The following is a 15,429-nucleotide window of genomic DNA, read 5'->3' as shown; positions in this document are numbered from 1 at the left end:
AAAAAAAAAAAAAAAAAAGAAATGACAGAACACAGATGGACTTTACCTTATTGTTTCTTGTGCTGTGTTATAGCAGCATATTTTCACCTTGATCAATTATTACATCGAAACGCATTGAAATACCGAAGGGAGTCATGATCGAGGTGAATCTGCACGGTTCAAACTAGAGGATATTGGCACAGTTAAATATTTCTTAGGCCTAGAGATTGCACGATCGCCTATCTATCGAAAGAAATTTACTTTGGAAACATGGGTTTCATGGGACAAAACCAGTCACAGCCTTTATGGAGTCTAATCACAAATTGAGCAAGATCAGGGATGAAGATAGATTGACTGATCTTACAAGTTACAGGCAATTGATTGGGAAATTATTGTGCCTGACCTTTATTAGGCAAGATATATCTTATGCAGTGCAAGTTGTCTCAATTCATTGACAAACCTGAACATGAACATCTGGTGAAAGCAGCACCAGGTCAAGACATATTGATGAAATCAAATTGCAATTTGTGTATTTCTGCTAACTTAGATAGTGAATCCGCGGAACGAGCAAGGGAGCTCTTTGAGCATACTGTTCAAATGGTTTGCACATTATGATCTTTCTACCTAAACTGTATATTTGACTTGAATGATGCTCTGAATTATCAATGATCTCTGATGCTGATTTTAACATCAATTTTTCCTCATTTTTACCGGGCACCTGCAGATGCGTTAAACCCCCTGTATCTTCAATTTGCAAAGCCGGAGGAGGATTATGGGCTTGCAAAGCGAGCTATGGAGGTATATGATCAAGCAACGAAGGCTGTTCCAAATCACGAAAAGCTTGGCATGTATGAGATTTACATTGCCCGTGCAGCTGGAATCTCTGGTGTTCCAAAAACGAGAGAAATTTATGAGCAGGCAATAGAGTCTGGTCTTCCAGATAAAGACACGAAGACAATGTGTTTGAGATACGCAGAGTCAGAAAATAGCTTAGGAGAAATTGATTGTGCTCGTGGAATATATGTATTTGCATCTCAGTTTGCAGACCCATGCCCTGACGCTGATTTTTGGGATGAATGGCGAGGGTTTGAGGTGCAACATGGAAATGGAGATACCTTCACGGAGTGTTTCTGCAAGATAAGAGCCAGGTAAGCTTCTACTGCTGCTGGCAACCTTGACAAGAAGCTGTTTGTGTTAAGTCATGGTATTGGTGTAGATCGATAGATGTTTCGGAGTTAACAAGCGCTGACATGTCAATTACGTGTCAATGTCCTTGCATAATCGTGAATGCTCAAGTTGAAACTTGCAATTTCTCAACTCTAGCTTCTAATTCTCATTGTTGTCTGTTCTTCCAGGCACATCCAATGAAGAGCAAAAGAGGGAAGTGATGCAATCATGAGACACGCAATGCTCCAATTTCCGTTGACAAAGAAAGGTTAAGATGGATTTCTTCAACTTGAATTGGGGCCTACGTAGTTCAATCATACTCTTCTCTGACAATTGATATATCAAGCTTTAAGATACAGCAATACTTCGCCGCAAAGCTTGACCTTAAAGAAAGAGTTAATGCTAGTGCTATGAAAACAAATTATTGAAAGCCTACCTCATAGGCAAAAATTTTTTTAATTTCATGAACATCAAAATTGATTGGTTTCAGCTCATTGTTAAAAAAAAAAATGATTTCAAGATAAATATTAAAGTAAATTCTACCTATCACTTAAAGATTTTAATTTCTTTCACATGCCAGTTTGGGATTTTTTTTTTCGAGCAGTGCTTCATGGATAATTTTGTTACCATTAGACCTTAGATTGTTAATTTTATTTTATAAAATTAGAAAAATACTCTTAAAAGTTTACAAGTAACGACCTTTAAATAGAAATATTTTGATAATGTTATTAAGTAAAATTAGCCATATAATTTTTAAGAGAACAAAAGTTATTCAAGTTATGTAAATTGATAAAAAATAAATAAAATACCTCAATTTTTTAAGTACATTTATTATTTTTTAAAATAAACACTTCATCTTAAAAAAATATATAAATCCAACCATTAATTGACTGATAATATATTCGTTAATTTAATGATATAATAATATTAAAAAAAATTTACTCTTATTTAATTTTAAAAATTATTATTATGTAATTTTATTAAATTTTTTTATTAATTTTAAAAAAACTCTTGAAGCTCCCCTGGGGAGCCCAATCAGGGCTCCCAAGGGAGCATCAGGTGGTCTACCGATGCAATGAGAGAACAAAAATAATAAAAATAATAAAATATTTATTTTAATAATTAATAAATTTTATATAATTTTGATCAAAATTTAAAAAATAAAAGTATTTTTTTTTAAAAAAAATCATCACAATTATATAAGAAAAATTGAAATAAAAAAATATAGACTGAATATACCCTAAAAATGAGGGTACTCATCACTAATCCAATCACACTCTATTCAAGTATTATAATCATGTTTAATTTAAGGTGGCGTTGAACCTAGGGCTGAAAGCGCTGAAAAAGGACAAGATCACATGTATTTTTTGTCCCAAACACTTGCAATACGGGGATCAAAATATTTGGCAGTCGGGCCCCAATCCTCACTACCCCCACGATCTAGGTGTCACCATGAGTGTAGACAAGGACCTCGCAACATTATTATTCTTTAGGGATCCCACATATTCTTCTTATTATCAACATTGGCATTAAATGGACATCTTTTGTTCATCTTCATTTCATAAAAATAAACGTAAATCAAGCAAAGAAAATGATGAATTTAGTAGGAAAAACACTGCTGATTGTCTTCATTTATACAAGACAATAGATCCTATGATCCTCTACTAACATTCAAACCAGCTGTACCATAAAATTTACAGCAGAAAAAAAAGGAACAAGGAAGCAACACCCTATTTTTTTTCCTACTCCAACCCTTTTAATTTGTTGGAGAAGACATATTTCTGACAATTAATCAACATATATTTCTTTTTCCTGTTCTTTGTTTTTTTGTTTTTTTTTGTTTTTTTGGGTTCTGAAAGTAGATACTTTCTATTCCTCGAAAACACAAGCTTTACCTATATAATGGACCCATGATTAGTGGCTAACTTCCACGGTTGATCATCTCCATGTACTGATTGAGTGACTCTTGCCTCTGCAACCTCATCTCGTCATTGAACTTCTTTATAAACGCTTCCACTCGACGGTTCAACTCGTCCTGACTCAGAGACGGCTCTTTCCTCAGCTTTCCTGAAGCCGGAGAAGAGGTGACTTGTACCGGTGGCGGCTGGTAATTGGTCCGGTCTCTGAACGTTTCCGATTTCTTCATCAGAGGAGAGTCGGCTAATGCTTCCACGTTGACATCACGGCCGTGGTTCTCCCACGTGTCCGACTTCTTCAAGTGCCTCGTCAACGGCATTGCTCTCCCTTCCGTTATCATCTTCCACGTGTTCTCCAGCGTCTCATGACGTTTAGGCTTCGCCACTCTCAACGCTCGGCCACCTGCATTAGCCGCAGATAATTAAGTGAAATCACCATTCTTTTATATTTATAATCCTTCTTAGCTACGTAATTTAGATATTTTAAATTTTATCGTCAAGTAGAAAAGACTATTTTGTCCTTTTTTGGTGGCGCGTCAATAGACGCCATTTTTGAACTGAGCAAAACGACACCGGTGCATTTAGAAATGAGATAGAACAACAAACACGTGGATAAAAAGCTGAAACACCACCGGAGAGGCTCAGCCGAACCGACAAAAAGCGTTTTTCTGAGTTCTTTTTGAATTCCGAGACTTTAGATATTGACAAAATCTAACCGTTAACATTTTTATAAATAAAATATTAATATTATTAGATAGAAGAATGCTGGAAATATACCTTCAGGATTGGCTCTAACAGGTTTCCGGTGACCGAACCTAGAAGCAGCAGGAGGTTTCTCCGTCGGCAAAAGAATATCCGATGGAATCTCCGAAGAATCCATTCTCCTTGGAGGAATCCACTCCGACTTGGAGATAGCAAACTCGTCGCCTCCATCTCCAACATCTTCAACCGCCGCATTGCTCTCCTCCTCAAAACCCCTCGTTTCCACCTCTTCTCCTCTCTGCTCTTGCTCGTACACCAGAGCACTGGATTCTACTACACCGAAGTCCAAGCCACTCTTCATCTCGTCCTCGAAAGCTGGCCCTTGATCCACCGAGATCTTCGACCTCTGCTGCATCTGCTCCTTCTGATCTTTCTCGCCGGTTTTATGATTAAACCGCGACGATGCTGCAATCGTGATAATGATTCCATTGATGATGACGTAAAGATACGGAGGCTTGAGCCAAGAACGGAACGTGCTCCATAACAACGGAGCTTGAGAAACAGAGAATTCCAAAACCAATGGAACAGAGACTTTGAGCCCAAAAGCTATAGCTAACATACCAATAGAAATAAACAGTACCTTCAGCGACAAAATCCAAGTGCTCATCGACACCATTTTTACTGGTTCAACAGAAAAAAAAACCCTTTCTTTGTTTTTTGGTTCTGTTTTTTGAAAGTTAAAAGGAGGTTTTTTTTGGGAGGACAGAGAGTAACGACTGAGGTGAACTGAAATATATAGAGGGAGAGTGGGGACAGTTTTTGATTGAATCTAGGTCGTTAGATTTAAGAGAAAAGTGAACTCGACGGATGGGATTCGTTAGGCGTGTGAATGCGTGGGGTGGTTTGGGAGGTTCCAGGTGGGCGTGTAAGAATATCTGTGGTGGGGCCCAGGTGGGAAAAGGTTTATAAATCGCTCAATATTTTAAACAAAAAAGATAAGGTCAGGGTTAAAATGAAGCTTCCCTTGTTCCTGTTTAAGTCGACACCCCTGTAAAATTTGGTCCTTCCGGAAGTTACCATCATAATTATGTTGTTTGACAATTAAGTTACCTTCTCAATCAATCAAACTGTCACTTCCTATTCCCTAATTACTCTATATTCCTTTTTTTTTCTCAATCAAATTTCAAATTATCAGTTTTACCATTATTTTTTTTAATCCTAATCATTAATCACCCCTTAGGTAAGTGTTTAAAAGGATTTACCTAATATATCTTAAACTTGCATTAATTGTTTTATAATTATTAATATTCTCAATGAAATTTTCATAAAAATTAAAAAAAAAAAAAACCCGATCGAGCTTCTTACTCCTCTCGACCTTCGTTAAATCACCTGCACTCCTTCCTATTGTGTTCGAAGCTTTCATCTCTTTTTTATTAATTTATTTTGTTAAGGATTTACTTATCAGTTGAAAAATGTTAAAATTAACCTTTCATATTCTATGGTCCCCAAGACGAAAGGAATATTATTTGATTAATGAGAAATGTTTTTTGTTTAATTTTTGGAGAATGGCTAATTTTATGTTTGGAGCATATGGTTGGAAGCTAGTTAATATCAAAAGACTGTGTGGCCAACCAAGTAATAATGGAGGGCAGAGGTTTCAAGAATTAATGCCTATAAGTGAGTAATCTTTATTGAGAATGTAAAGGGGGAACTGCTGTTTTCAGGAATTTGGCAGATTATTATATAAGCAAATTGGGGAATAAAGTGGTAGTAAGGAAAATTTTTGAATTATTTAAATGGGAAGAGGGACCATATACTTTTATGTCCAACGGTCATATTATTGACCGTTACCCACGCAAGTTGTACCACGATCCTGAAGCGCTGATCCAGTGGGTGCGGAGGGGGGCTTCGCACCTTGCGCATGTGCCCCACAGCTCGTTGGGTGTACCACTGGACCGACCAACCCTTTTTTGTACAAGCTCAAATAAAACCTCGACGATTTTAAGTAAAAGCCTGGCTCTTTTAAAGAAAGAAAGCTGGGAAAGGTAGTAAATGGAACAGTGTGGCTCTGTCCCACCAATTCATTTCCACCTAGAAAAAGATTGGCTCCTAAAGGATATGAGCTGTCCGACCCCAAACGTACTAAACCCCATCATGCTTTCTATCTTTCCTTCGTCCTCCTCTTTGATGTTCCCCTTTTAATCAGGCTTTTTACGAGTACGTTGCTTTGGTCTTTGAAAATATTTGCTCAGACTTTCGTGCTAAGCTCACATATCGATTTACATTTTCTAAGATTTAGATGCAAATATCTGACTTCTATATACTTCTTTCGTCTCATTTTTTTTTTTAATATGAGTTTGTAAGTCTCGTATATTATGAGATAAAGACGGAGATATGGCTAAGTGGTCTTCACTATCTCGAACCATCATTTTTAAGTCCCACCCTTAAAATTGGGTGCTTTTTCTTCTTTGCACTAAGCCAAGATATTAAAAATGACAATGACAATTAATAAAGACTTTGAAGGTAGGACATAGACCATGTTTATGGGTGATCAAAATTTATATTATATGCTCACAAACTATATATATCAAGGCAGCATGATGAGGCCCCATAATGATCAATAACATCAATATGGAACTTGGAATTGAGACATGGTGTGTTTCTCTTTCTGCCTGTTTGGTCGAATGGGAGTTAAACAGTTGGGTTGAGCCCGATATTTTCCAAGTACATGTCAAATAATGTCCAAGAACAATAAAGTGTGAGCCACCGTTGTCTTTGTATATAGCAAGAACATTAAATTAATTAGATTTCAACCCTTTAATTATTCCATTTTCGTGACAGTTCATCTATAATTTTGTTTGTTGGCGACAAGACACCCGTCACAATTTACATGCATGAATTTCGAAATCTAACTATATATATTATAAGTCTTAATCAATTTAGAATTATTTTTATGAAACAATTATTTTTCGTGAATCTAAAATCGAATCTCACCCCATAATTAAAATCGTCTACTATACCATGAATTTAAGAATAAGCCCTATTCAAAGTAGCGAAATGATGTGAACCCATCATATCACAGGGAAATTTCCTTTCCTTTAATTACTAAAAAGGAAAAGAATTTTCAATAAAAGATCTACGTGGACAAGTCTTATTGGTCGAGACTATAGAGAGGCAACCATAAAAATATTACAGAAGAAATTGCATGCGCCCCTACGTATGATTATCTTTCATGCAAATATATATGTAGCTAGTAATTTCAGATAGCATCGTCTTAACCAAGCGAAAGTAACTTTTACTTTTCCACCAAAGATCACACCTATGAGATTGGAGATCTTTTGTTGGCCGTGTCTCGTGCCATCCATTTGCATGCAATTTGCAGTTCAAGGATAAGACATGGAAACTTGCTGATTAAGACATTCAATATTGTTGGTCTTTTTTTAGCTGTAAAATTTGTCATTTTCTTTCTAGATTAATGCTGTGCTAAGCTTAGAAATTAACGGTCCACAAAGGATTAAGTAAAGATTAATGAAGCTGAAAAGGGAAGAAAAAAAACGATTGCTTTGGGCCAAAACGCGTGTCGGAGAAGGAGACAAATTGTCGGTCAGTATGACATTACAAGCGTTTTAGGATTAAGACTGCAGGGAACAGATAGAGTTGACTCCATTAATCAAAGACTAGAGAAGAAGAAAGTTCATGGCAGTTGTATGAATAATAAAAAAAAATTCCTTTTCAAGCGAAAGGGTATGGGAGATTTGGATTAGAAAATTCTGGATGTTACTGTAGAAGGATTTTTTGGCTATGTATTTTTGTGGATAAACAAGTATAAGGCTGCATATTGGTATGTGTACGCATCAGAGATGATACCAGTAGCAAAATGGATACTTGGATGTTGGAACATATTCCTTTGGTTCTATCTTCCTCAATTATATGAGAGACCCAGTACTATTTTTAACTTGGAGCAATATTTATTTGGTTGATTATCATTGGTTAAAAGAGCATAAGGAGCTTCTGGCATGATGTCAGTGATGGTTGTTGTTCTTGTCTTCTTGTGTGAGTTAGGCCCTCCTCTCCAAAGGATTGCAGGCTATTCTATTGGAGTTTAGCCATCACTTTTTGTTGGTTTTGAGAATCTCTCTCTCTCTTGTGACTTGGGCCATTTCTTGGTTAAAAGAGGAAGCAACTTAGTTCTCCAACTAAACAGCTCCAATCACTCCATTAGATATGTTGCTTCCTTGTTTATTGTTAATTAACCAGCTCTATCTACATTCTACAAATTAAAAGAAAAGGTAATTAATTTCATTTTATATTAATGTTGCCGACTGTCATGGCAAACTTCAGCTCTAAGCTAGTATCAGAAATTAAGTATTACATTTATTGCAAGAAAAAAAATGAAAATGAAAGTTTACAACAGTAAGCATGCATATTAAATTGTCTACAGTTGGGTTGGCAAGATAATATTAAGGATAATGCAGTACATGTCCCACAAAAGACCACGACTAACACCTGGGAAGTTAATGTTTCTTCAATTGATTCCATGTTAGCTTGTTTTGTCTAAAAAGTGCAATAACGAAGAGAAAGAAAAAGATTTGCAGATGAATCGAAAGGGTTGTTGTGGGGCAGTGCAGTGGATCAGACACAGACGGTTTGGATGAATTCCCCCAGATGGAAGAAACATCCTGGAAATTACATCTCAAAACGATAAGGTTGTAGTCTTAATTGTTGATAGCCGTTTTCACCAAGTAATCTGACAAACCGTTTTAACTGTTCAAGTTGTGGACGGTGGTGGGAGTGGATAAGTCAGCAAAAGTGGTGAATCCTGACAGGTTGGTTCAAGTGTAGATAGGTAGCCAGAGAATGTTTTTTTATTCTACTGGTGTTGACAATTGGTACGATGACAGACTCTTCTTAAGGTCAAGAACAAGGAATATGGCAGATGGGGTGGAAGAAGTTGGGGCACTTTTTCAAGTCTACAATCCAAGTCCGTTACTGGTCTGGGGCACCGTCCTTTCGTTGGATGGGTGACAGATTTCATCCCCTCATTGGAACATGGCTGCCTTAGGTTGTTGTTTTGTTTTTAATGTGATTCTTACTAGGTTTCCATGGATTAGTTATTCTTTTCTCAGAAAGCGTCTCTGCTTAAAGAGCAGGTAGAATTTTACTTCATGTTCATATTAGGTAGCCAAAATGGTCATTTTGGTGGAAAATAAAGCCCAGGATTGGTAGCTATACGTCCATTTATTGCACCCTTTGCGTGCATCTTGTAAGTGGTTAGGACTTAGGAATTGAAAAAAGAAATAAAAAATCAAACGATATAATTGATTTATCTCATAAAGCTAGTCAAAGTCAATGCAAAAAGATAACTTAATTGCTGACAAGTAGGGAGACTGTAAGATCAACGCCTGTTCTCTAACTCATATATGGATGTTTGAACATTTGACTTCCATATCACAACGTGAAATCTCATTCCCATCTCTCTGATCAATCTGAGATTTGGGTCTTACAACTGTTGAAGATGGAATTAAAGAGGAATTAGAAAAAATTCCAAAAAAAAAAAAAGAAAAAAGAATGAAGCTTTGATCACCAATTTCTTGACTATGGAAGGGCTCAAGGGGGCAAATGGCACCATGTTTGTTGGTCAAGATTCCATGAGCCAGCCCAGACCAATTGTACAATTTTTAATTTTGTGCATGACAGGTAACCGTCTCATTCAGTCAGTTAACCAAACTAATAAATTTGAGTCTCTTAACTGTAGTTTCCTGAACTCAGCAAAAGATTTGACATGGCACACCATGGTGGTCCTTTCAAGCTTGTTATTTTAGCTAATTGATGCCCGAACACGAAATCTAAGATTTAGAAGTTACACTTGCACTCAAACTAAATGATAAAGAATCTGGTTGACTAGTTGCTTGCTTGCATCTTTAATTTGATTATAACCTGCTGAAGAATCAATATGCATATATGAAAAGATTGTTTCAATCTCCTTTTACTAATCAAACAAGTCCACTGGTGAAAACTAGAGCCTTCCTTATGTTGAGAAAAGCCAACCATTGGCATCTCACTACACAATATACTACAACAGTGTTAAAAGTCTTGACTCGGGGAGGGAGGGAGAGAGAGAAGAGGAGAAGAGAAATTCCAGGTCAATATCTTCATTGCTTCTTCAATAAGATAAGAACAATCAGCCTTTATTACATCAGCACACTGCTTATAAAAATGGATTATTATAAAAATGAAACCAGTATCCAATAAATCTAAATGAATAAATCCTTCCCCACCTGAGGAGAAGGGCATACAAATCTTATGGATAATGCACAAAAAATAAAATATATACTCCCCTTTGATTATGTGTAATGCAAAGAAAAACCATCTGTTCAACCATGGTTCTGCCAATGAGTTACTGCTTTGTAAACATCCCTTGCGTTAATGACGAGAAATCATAATCTTTTCCCCATTGAGTTGGGGTCACTGATGGAACAGGAGATGCTGAGATAGGCCTACCTCCAATGCTTTTCATGCCAATGGTTGGTGGAACTCCTGGCCCTGGTGTGTGCAAGCTGCAAGAGCAACCAAATTAGTGACAAGTGCTTCAAGAATGGGGCATACAATAAGTTGGATCACATGGAACGTGATTAGTTGTTAATTTCAAAAAAGTGCTCGTGAAACTTAGTCATTGTGTTTTTGCCTGAGTCTGCTTGTATTAAGCTAATCAGAAATTGAGTTCACATAGAACTCTCCATACTAGGATCAATGAAGGTATAAAACAGTGCATCGAAATTTCACTGGTAATCAAATACCAAGGAATGGTCCCAGTTAACCTCATTTCCATGCTTATACCGAATTAACAGAAAAAAAAATATTTGGTGTGCTGTGATTGAACCTTGATAAACTATGAATCTGGTGATAGGACTTAAGTTTCGTTTTACTAAAAGGAACAGTTTAATTTGCTTTTAGATTCATACAATTCCTAAAAACTAAAGTCAATAAGACCGATCAACTACATAAAATTTAGAAATAAGCAACTGTTTTAGATGGTCAAGCTGAAATAATTTGTGTATGCACCTGGAAGTTGGGAAATTAACTGAATTTCCTGCTGGGTACATCTGTTGGTTGCTTCCCACCTGTACAGGGAGACAATAACATTATGAGACAGGATGAATGCAATCTAGAAAAAAATGGTGTAAGCATGTTGCAAGCAAACCAGCATATGCTTCTGTAGACCAGCGACTGGCATCACCACTCTAGGAAATTGATGCCCAATGCTTCCAGAATTTGGAGCAGGAAAATGCATGCCATGATGTGCATTGACAGGAAAGGCTTGGGATCCACAATTAGGCTTCGCAGCAGTAGCCATGAAGGACTGTTGTTGGGAAAGCATAGCAAGCTGTTGTTGATGGATAGAAGTTGGAGACACCATACTTGACTGTACAAAATTCATGATTAAATGGTAAAACCAAACTTGGAGAAAAAATTACAAACAATTAAGCTTAAGAACAATTAAACAAATATCAATGGGAGAAAAGCAAACTTCATGTTTGTGTTACTCATATCAAAGAAAAAATAATTTAAATTTAAACAGTAAATCTCTACTTTCAAACTTTCTTTAATAGAGTAGTGACTTGACATGGTATTGACTACAAATTCCAGGATGATCAATATAACTTCAATGCCAAGTCAATGAAGATTTCATACCGAATACTGAATATCAGGTTTAGCATCTTCCTGTGGTTTCTCTGGAAAAGTTTGTTTTACTGTTGTTGAATCTCTAAATAGATCCTCAATTCCATATTTATGTTGCACCTTGGTTTGACTTAAGATTGATGAATCACTAGCATCCCTGGTGGATTTTGCTTCAGCAGCTGCAAAATTGATAGGTTGAAGGTTAAAACTGATTACCAAATTTACATTACTATATCTACAACCCTCAGCAAGAAGCTAAAGAAGGGATAAGGTAGAGAAAAGGGCATTAAAAGTAGTACTAATAGTTGTTACGAAACGATTATTATGGCAAGAAACATACATGACAAACCAGCCCAGAAATTATCATGAGCAGAAGTCTTTGAGCCATTTTCTCTAGAATCCCCCATGGAAAGCAGATTGAAAAGTTCAGTGGCATAATCAATTTTGGGTGGTGCTGCTGATGAAGTAGTCTTAACATCCTGCTTTATTGATTCAGCATCTGAGACTGATGGAGTAGGATTAACCTCCTCATTTGGAGATTCAGCCATTGAGACTGATGGTTCAGAATTCTGTAGAGGTTCTTGTGATCTTGTATCAGGTGTAACCTGTAGATCAAGTACACATTTCATTTCTGAGTCACATACATGTAATAATGAAAAATACTACTTTTAAAAATGTTCATTATTGGTTATAAGTTTAAAATTTGTATTCATCCATGTTTTCTAGCACTTCCAAGCATTTTAGCATTTCACAAGAGATCCTGCTACGTTAGTTATGCTTTTGAAAAGGTTGCACTCCTCATCTAAACAAGAAAAGAATTCTTATTTTATCAGTTACGTTTTTGAAAAGTTCCCATTCCCATCTAAGCAACATAGTCTTATAAAACAAAAATTAATAACTAGCATCAACATTGAATCAAAGAATATTGCTTTTAATTTTCAACATTTCAATGCACACTAAAGGAAAAGAAAAGAAACAGTAAACCGTACAGGTTCTGTTATTTGGAATGTATGAATTTCCTCTGTTTGATAGGCAGCAAAGTTAACCGCAGCAAAAATTCTTATTGCACCAATGAATTTACTAAAAATCAGTGTACAAGACCAAACAAAGACTACACTACCTTCTGAGGAACATTAACATGCGCTTGCGAGCAACTTTTAGGAGTAGGAATGCTGTTATTCGCAATAGATGGGTGAGTAACTTTCTTCTCTTCTGAAACATGATTTACGTTATTCATGTACTTAAAACCACCACTTCTAGGTTGTCTATAAAGTAATTCCTTCTCTTCACGCACACTAGAAGGTAATTTTGGCTTTCGACCCCTGGGAACCCATCTCTTTTCTTCATACCTAATGAAGAAAAAAGCATCCTTAAGCAGAATTTTAGGTAAGAAAACCACTTCTGACAAAGCAATAGAAGAAAATCAAGCATAAAATTAAACGGGTAGTTTTTATGAAGTTGTACTTTGCACGAATGAAATTCTCAATTCCAACTCTGTCATAATTGGGAGGCAACTCCGCTTCCCAGTAATTATTTGATTTCTCATTCCCCATGGCTGCAAGAAAGAAGAAAAGAGGGTTACTATCAGCACCTGATTTCGATCTGAGATGGTCAACAGAATCTAGTATAAACACAAGTCAAAGAAATAATTGTGTGGCTTACATTGAATAAAAGAAACCTGCTCTGGAAGCCATGTATCTAAAGTAGCAGACCTCACCTGCATGAGATCAAATACAATCTCCATAAATATGTTAACAAGAAATTAAAGTATAATAGCAAAATATAAATCAATGAAACTATTGTCAGGAGTTGGGGACAAGAGAAGCAAACTAATAATGAAACAACATAAACAAAACCTTTGATATGTGTACTCCAAGACTTCTGTGAATCCCTGAACATTGCATGCAAATGAATATTCCTAGATTTACACTAGCCCATCGTGGTCCCCTGCATAGCAGACAAGCCGTTATAACTCAAAGTCCCAGTCCTTTACAGTAACTCAGAAATCTTGTTTAAAAATTTTCTCTTATTCCCAATCATACTTTTCGAGGACTCGGAAGTTTCTGCTAATACATTAATGGTAGCAATATCGTTACCAGATACCTACTTGCTTTTGCAGTCTGCGCATTCTCTATTCTCAGGTAACTTAAGAAGGCCCTCCAATATCTGCAGAAGATGGCACCAGATGAATCAAATTGTTATTACTTATTACTACTATAGCATACAAAATGCTTTTAGTCTGGTCTCAATTCATCACATTCAAGGAAACCCTGTGATGAAAAAGGCAAAGTGATTGACTCAATTTGATTTTATGTGTGATACCATTGGCCATTCACCATTGACCATTAAAGAAAGTTTTACTTAAATTAAAATGAACCAAGTTATTTAAGATGAACAGAATGTTCACAAATTCGATCATACATGGCCTAAGACATTCAAAACTACCGGAACATATATAGAAACAACATTGCAATTTGCAACATCCAAGATATTGGACAACTGTTTATTGCTGTATGCGTAGAAGACCCATATTGGTACACTAGCTTCCTGAAGCTATAACAAAATGTATTACTGTGGGCCTTGGTTTCAGACACCTTAGGCTCACCAACCACAATTGACAGCTTAAATATGAAGAGCAGTGCTACTCGCTCTAGTGAAAAACAACTGGAAATCATATAAGACAAATAATTTAACTATGTAGGATAACCACTGATTTTAAACTACTCCAAATTGGCCAATTAAACTAAGGATTAATTAAATAAGCAAAGATAAGGGAGCCCAAATTGGTTGATAACACAACTTAATCCAGGACACAAGCTATTCCAAAATTACAAAAAGTTCGAATTTTCAAAACAACAAACAAATATTGAAATCAGATTCTTCTCTATGGCCTTGCTTTAGAGAGTTTATCAACATAAGGATAAAGAAAACAATCAAAGCTAGCAACCATTCAGTTTAGTGTCATCAAACATATCAAAATTCAGACTTTACCAATAAGAAAAAAAGAGTCTTGAGCAAAAGAAAACACTTAAGCTTAAATGGGTAATAGACAATGATACAAAGAGAAAACCTTTCTGTGTTTAGCGTTAAGTTGTTTAGAAACGTTAGCCTTCTCGTTCATGATGCAAACTACTTCTCCCTTTGCTCGAAAGCTCTCTTTTTTTTTCTCTGTAAGACAAGCTTTCTTCCTTTTGTCTGCAAAACCTTTATTCGAATCAGAGAGAGACGGCAATGAGAAAGAAAGAAAGAAACAAGGCAGAAAGGAGAAGTTTGAAAGGATACGAGAAATGGAGAAATGGCAAAAGTGGGTGCCTTTTGTTTTTGCTTTTGGTTTGCTTGACTTTCTTCTCTCTCTTACTCCTTGGTTTGTTCTCTTTGGTTGGAGGCTGGCGTGTACACAGCCGTCAAAGTGGGGCTGCCTTTTTTGGTGGCCTTACTATTCTAAAACCTTTTCTTCTCTGGCGCCCTTTCGTCTAGTTTTCTGTTTGGTTGCCTAGAGACCAACGAGGTCAAGAAAACGAGATTCTCTCTTAAAAATAGAAACATTTCATCAGTTTTGCTGCAATTAGTAATAAAAAAGGTTAGTCCAAAACTCGAAATACGAAATCCAATTTTCTTTTACGTTTTGGAAAACATAACAAGGAACTAATTTGTTTTAAGGTATAGGTGATATTAGATGTTAATTTTTATATATTTATATTAATAATGTAGAAATTCAAATAATGTGATATTCTACATTAATTCTTACATGTTTAAGTTGATAACATATAAATTCAAATTAAGCATAGATGATATTTTAAGTTAACTTTTATACCTTCACTTTAATAATATATAAATTCAAATGAAGTATATGTGATATTTTATATTAATTTTTATATTTTTACATTAATAATATATAAATTTAAATTAAACATACATGACATTTTATATTAATTTTTATAAATTTAAGTTAATAAACAAAAAGAGCAGTCAAAGAGTGTGATTT

The 15,429-nt window shown here is 35.8% G+C and overlaps 3 protein-coding genes across 3 annotated transcripts; 1 reads left to right on the top strand and 2 right to left on the bottom strand.

The window, feature by feature from the left end:
- Positions 41–1,570, top strand: LOC108662587 (pre-mRNA-splicing factor syf1-like). The gene is made up of 2 exons (XM_018123278.1): positions 41–1,127; positions 1,335–1,570. The coding sequence occupies exons 1-2, from the start codon at positions 655–657 to the stop codon at positions 1,345–1,347; spliced, it is 486 nt and encodes a 161-aa protein (XP_017978767.1). The 5' UTR covers positions 41–654; the 3' UTR covers positions 1,348–1,570.
- LOC18596940 lies at positions 2,721–4,523 on the bottom strand. The gene is made up of 2 exons (XM_007025709.2): positions 3,840–4,523; positions 2,721–3,465 (listed from the first exon to the last, which is right to left on the bottom strand). The coding sequence occupies exons 1-2, from the start codon at positions 4,438–4,440 to the stop codon at positions 3,068–3,070; spliced, it is 999 nt and encodes a 332-aa protein (XP_007025771.2). The 5' UTR covers positions 4,441–4,523; the 3' UTR covers positions 2,721–3,067.
- LOC18596938 (probable ADP-ribosylation factor GTPase-activating protein AGD5) lies at positions 9,892–14,948 on the bottom strand. The gene is made up of 11 exons (XM_018123242.1): positions 14,515–14,948; positions 13,552–13,610; positions 13,301–13,391; positions 13,107–13,161; positions 12,909–12,999; positions 12,565–12,793; positions 11,785–12,049; positions 11,457–11,623; positions 10,966–11,187; positions 10,827–10,885; positions 9,892–10,321 (listed from the first exon to the last, which is right to left on the bottom strand). The coding sequence occupies exons 1-11, from the start codon at positions 14,563–14,565 to the stop codon at positions 10,162–10,164; spliced, it is 1,449 nt and encodes a 482-aa protein (XP_017978731.1). The 5' UTR covers positions 14,566–14,948; the 3' UTR covers positions 9,892–10,161.

This window comes from Theobroma cacao, chromosome 6 (assembly GCF_000208745.1).
Source record: "Theobroma cacao cultivar B97-61/B2 chromosome 6, Criollo_cocoa_genome_V2, whole genome shotgun sequence".
NCBI classification, from domain to species: Eukaryota; Viridiplantae; Streptophyta; class Magnoliopsida; order Malvales; family Malvaceae; genus Theobroma; species Theobroma cacao.
The sequence above is the reverse complement of the archived record's forward strand: the minus strand, read 5'-3'. Positions and strand labels throughout refer to the sequence as shown.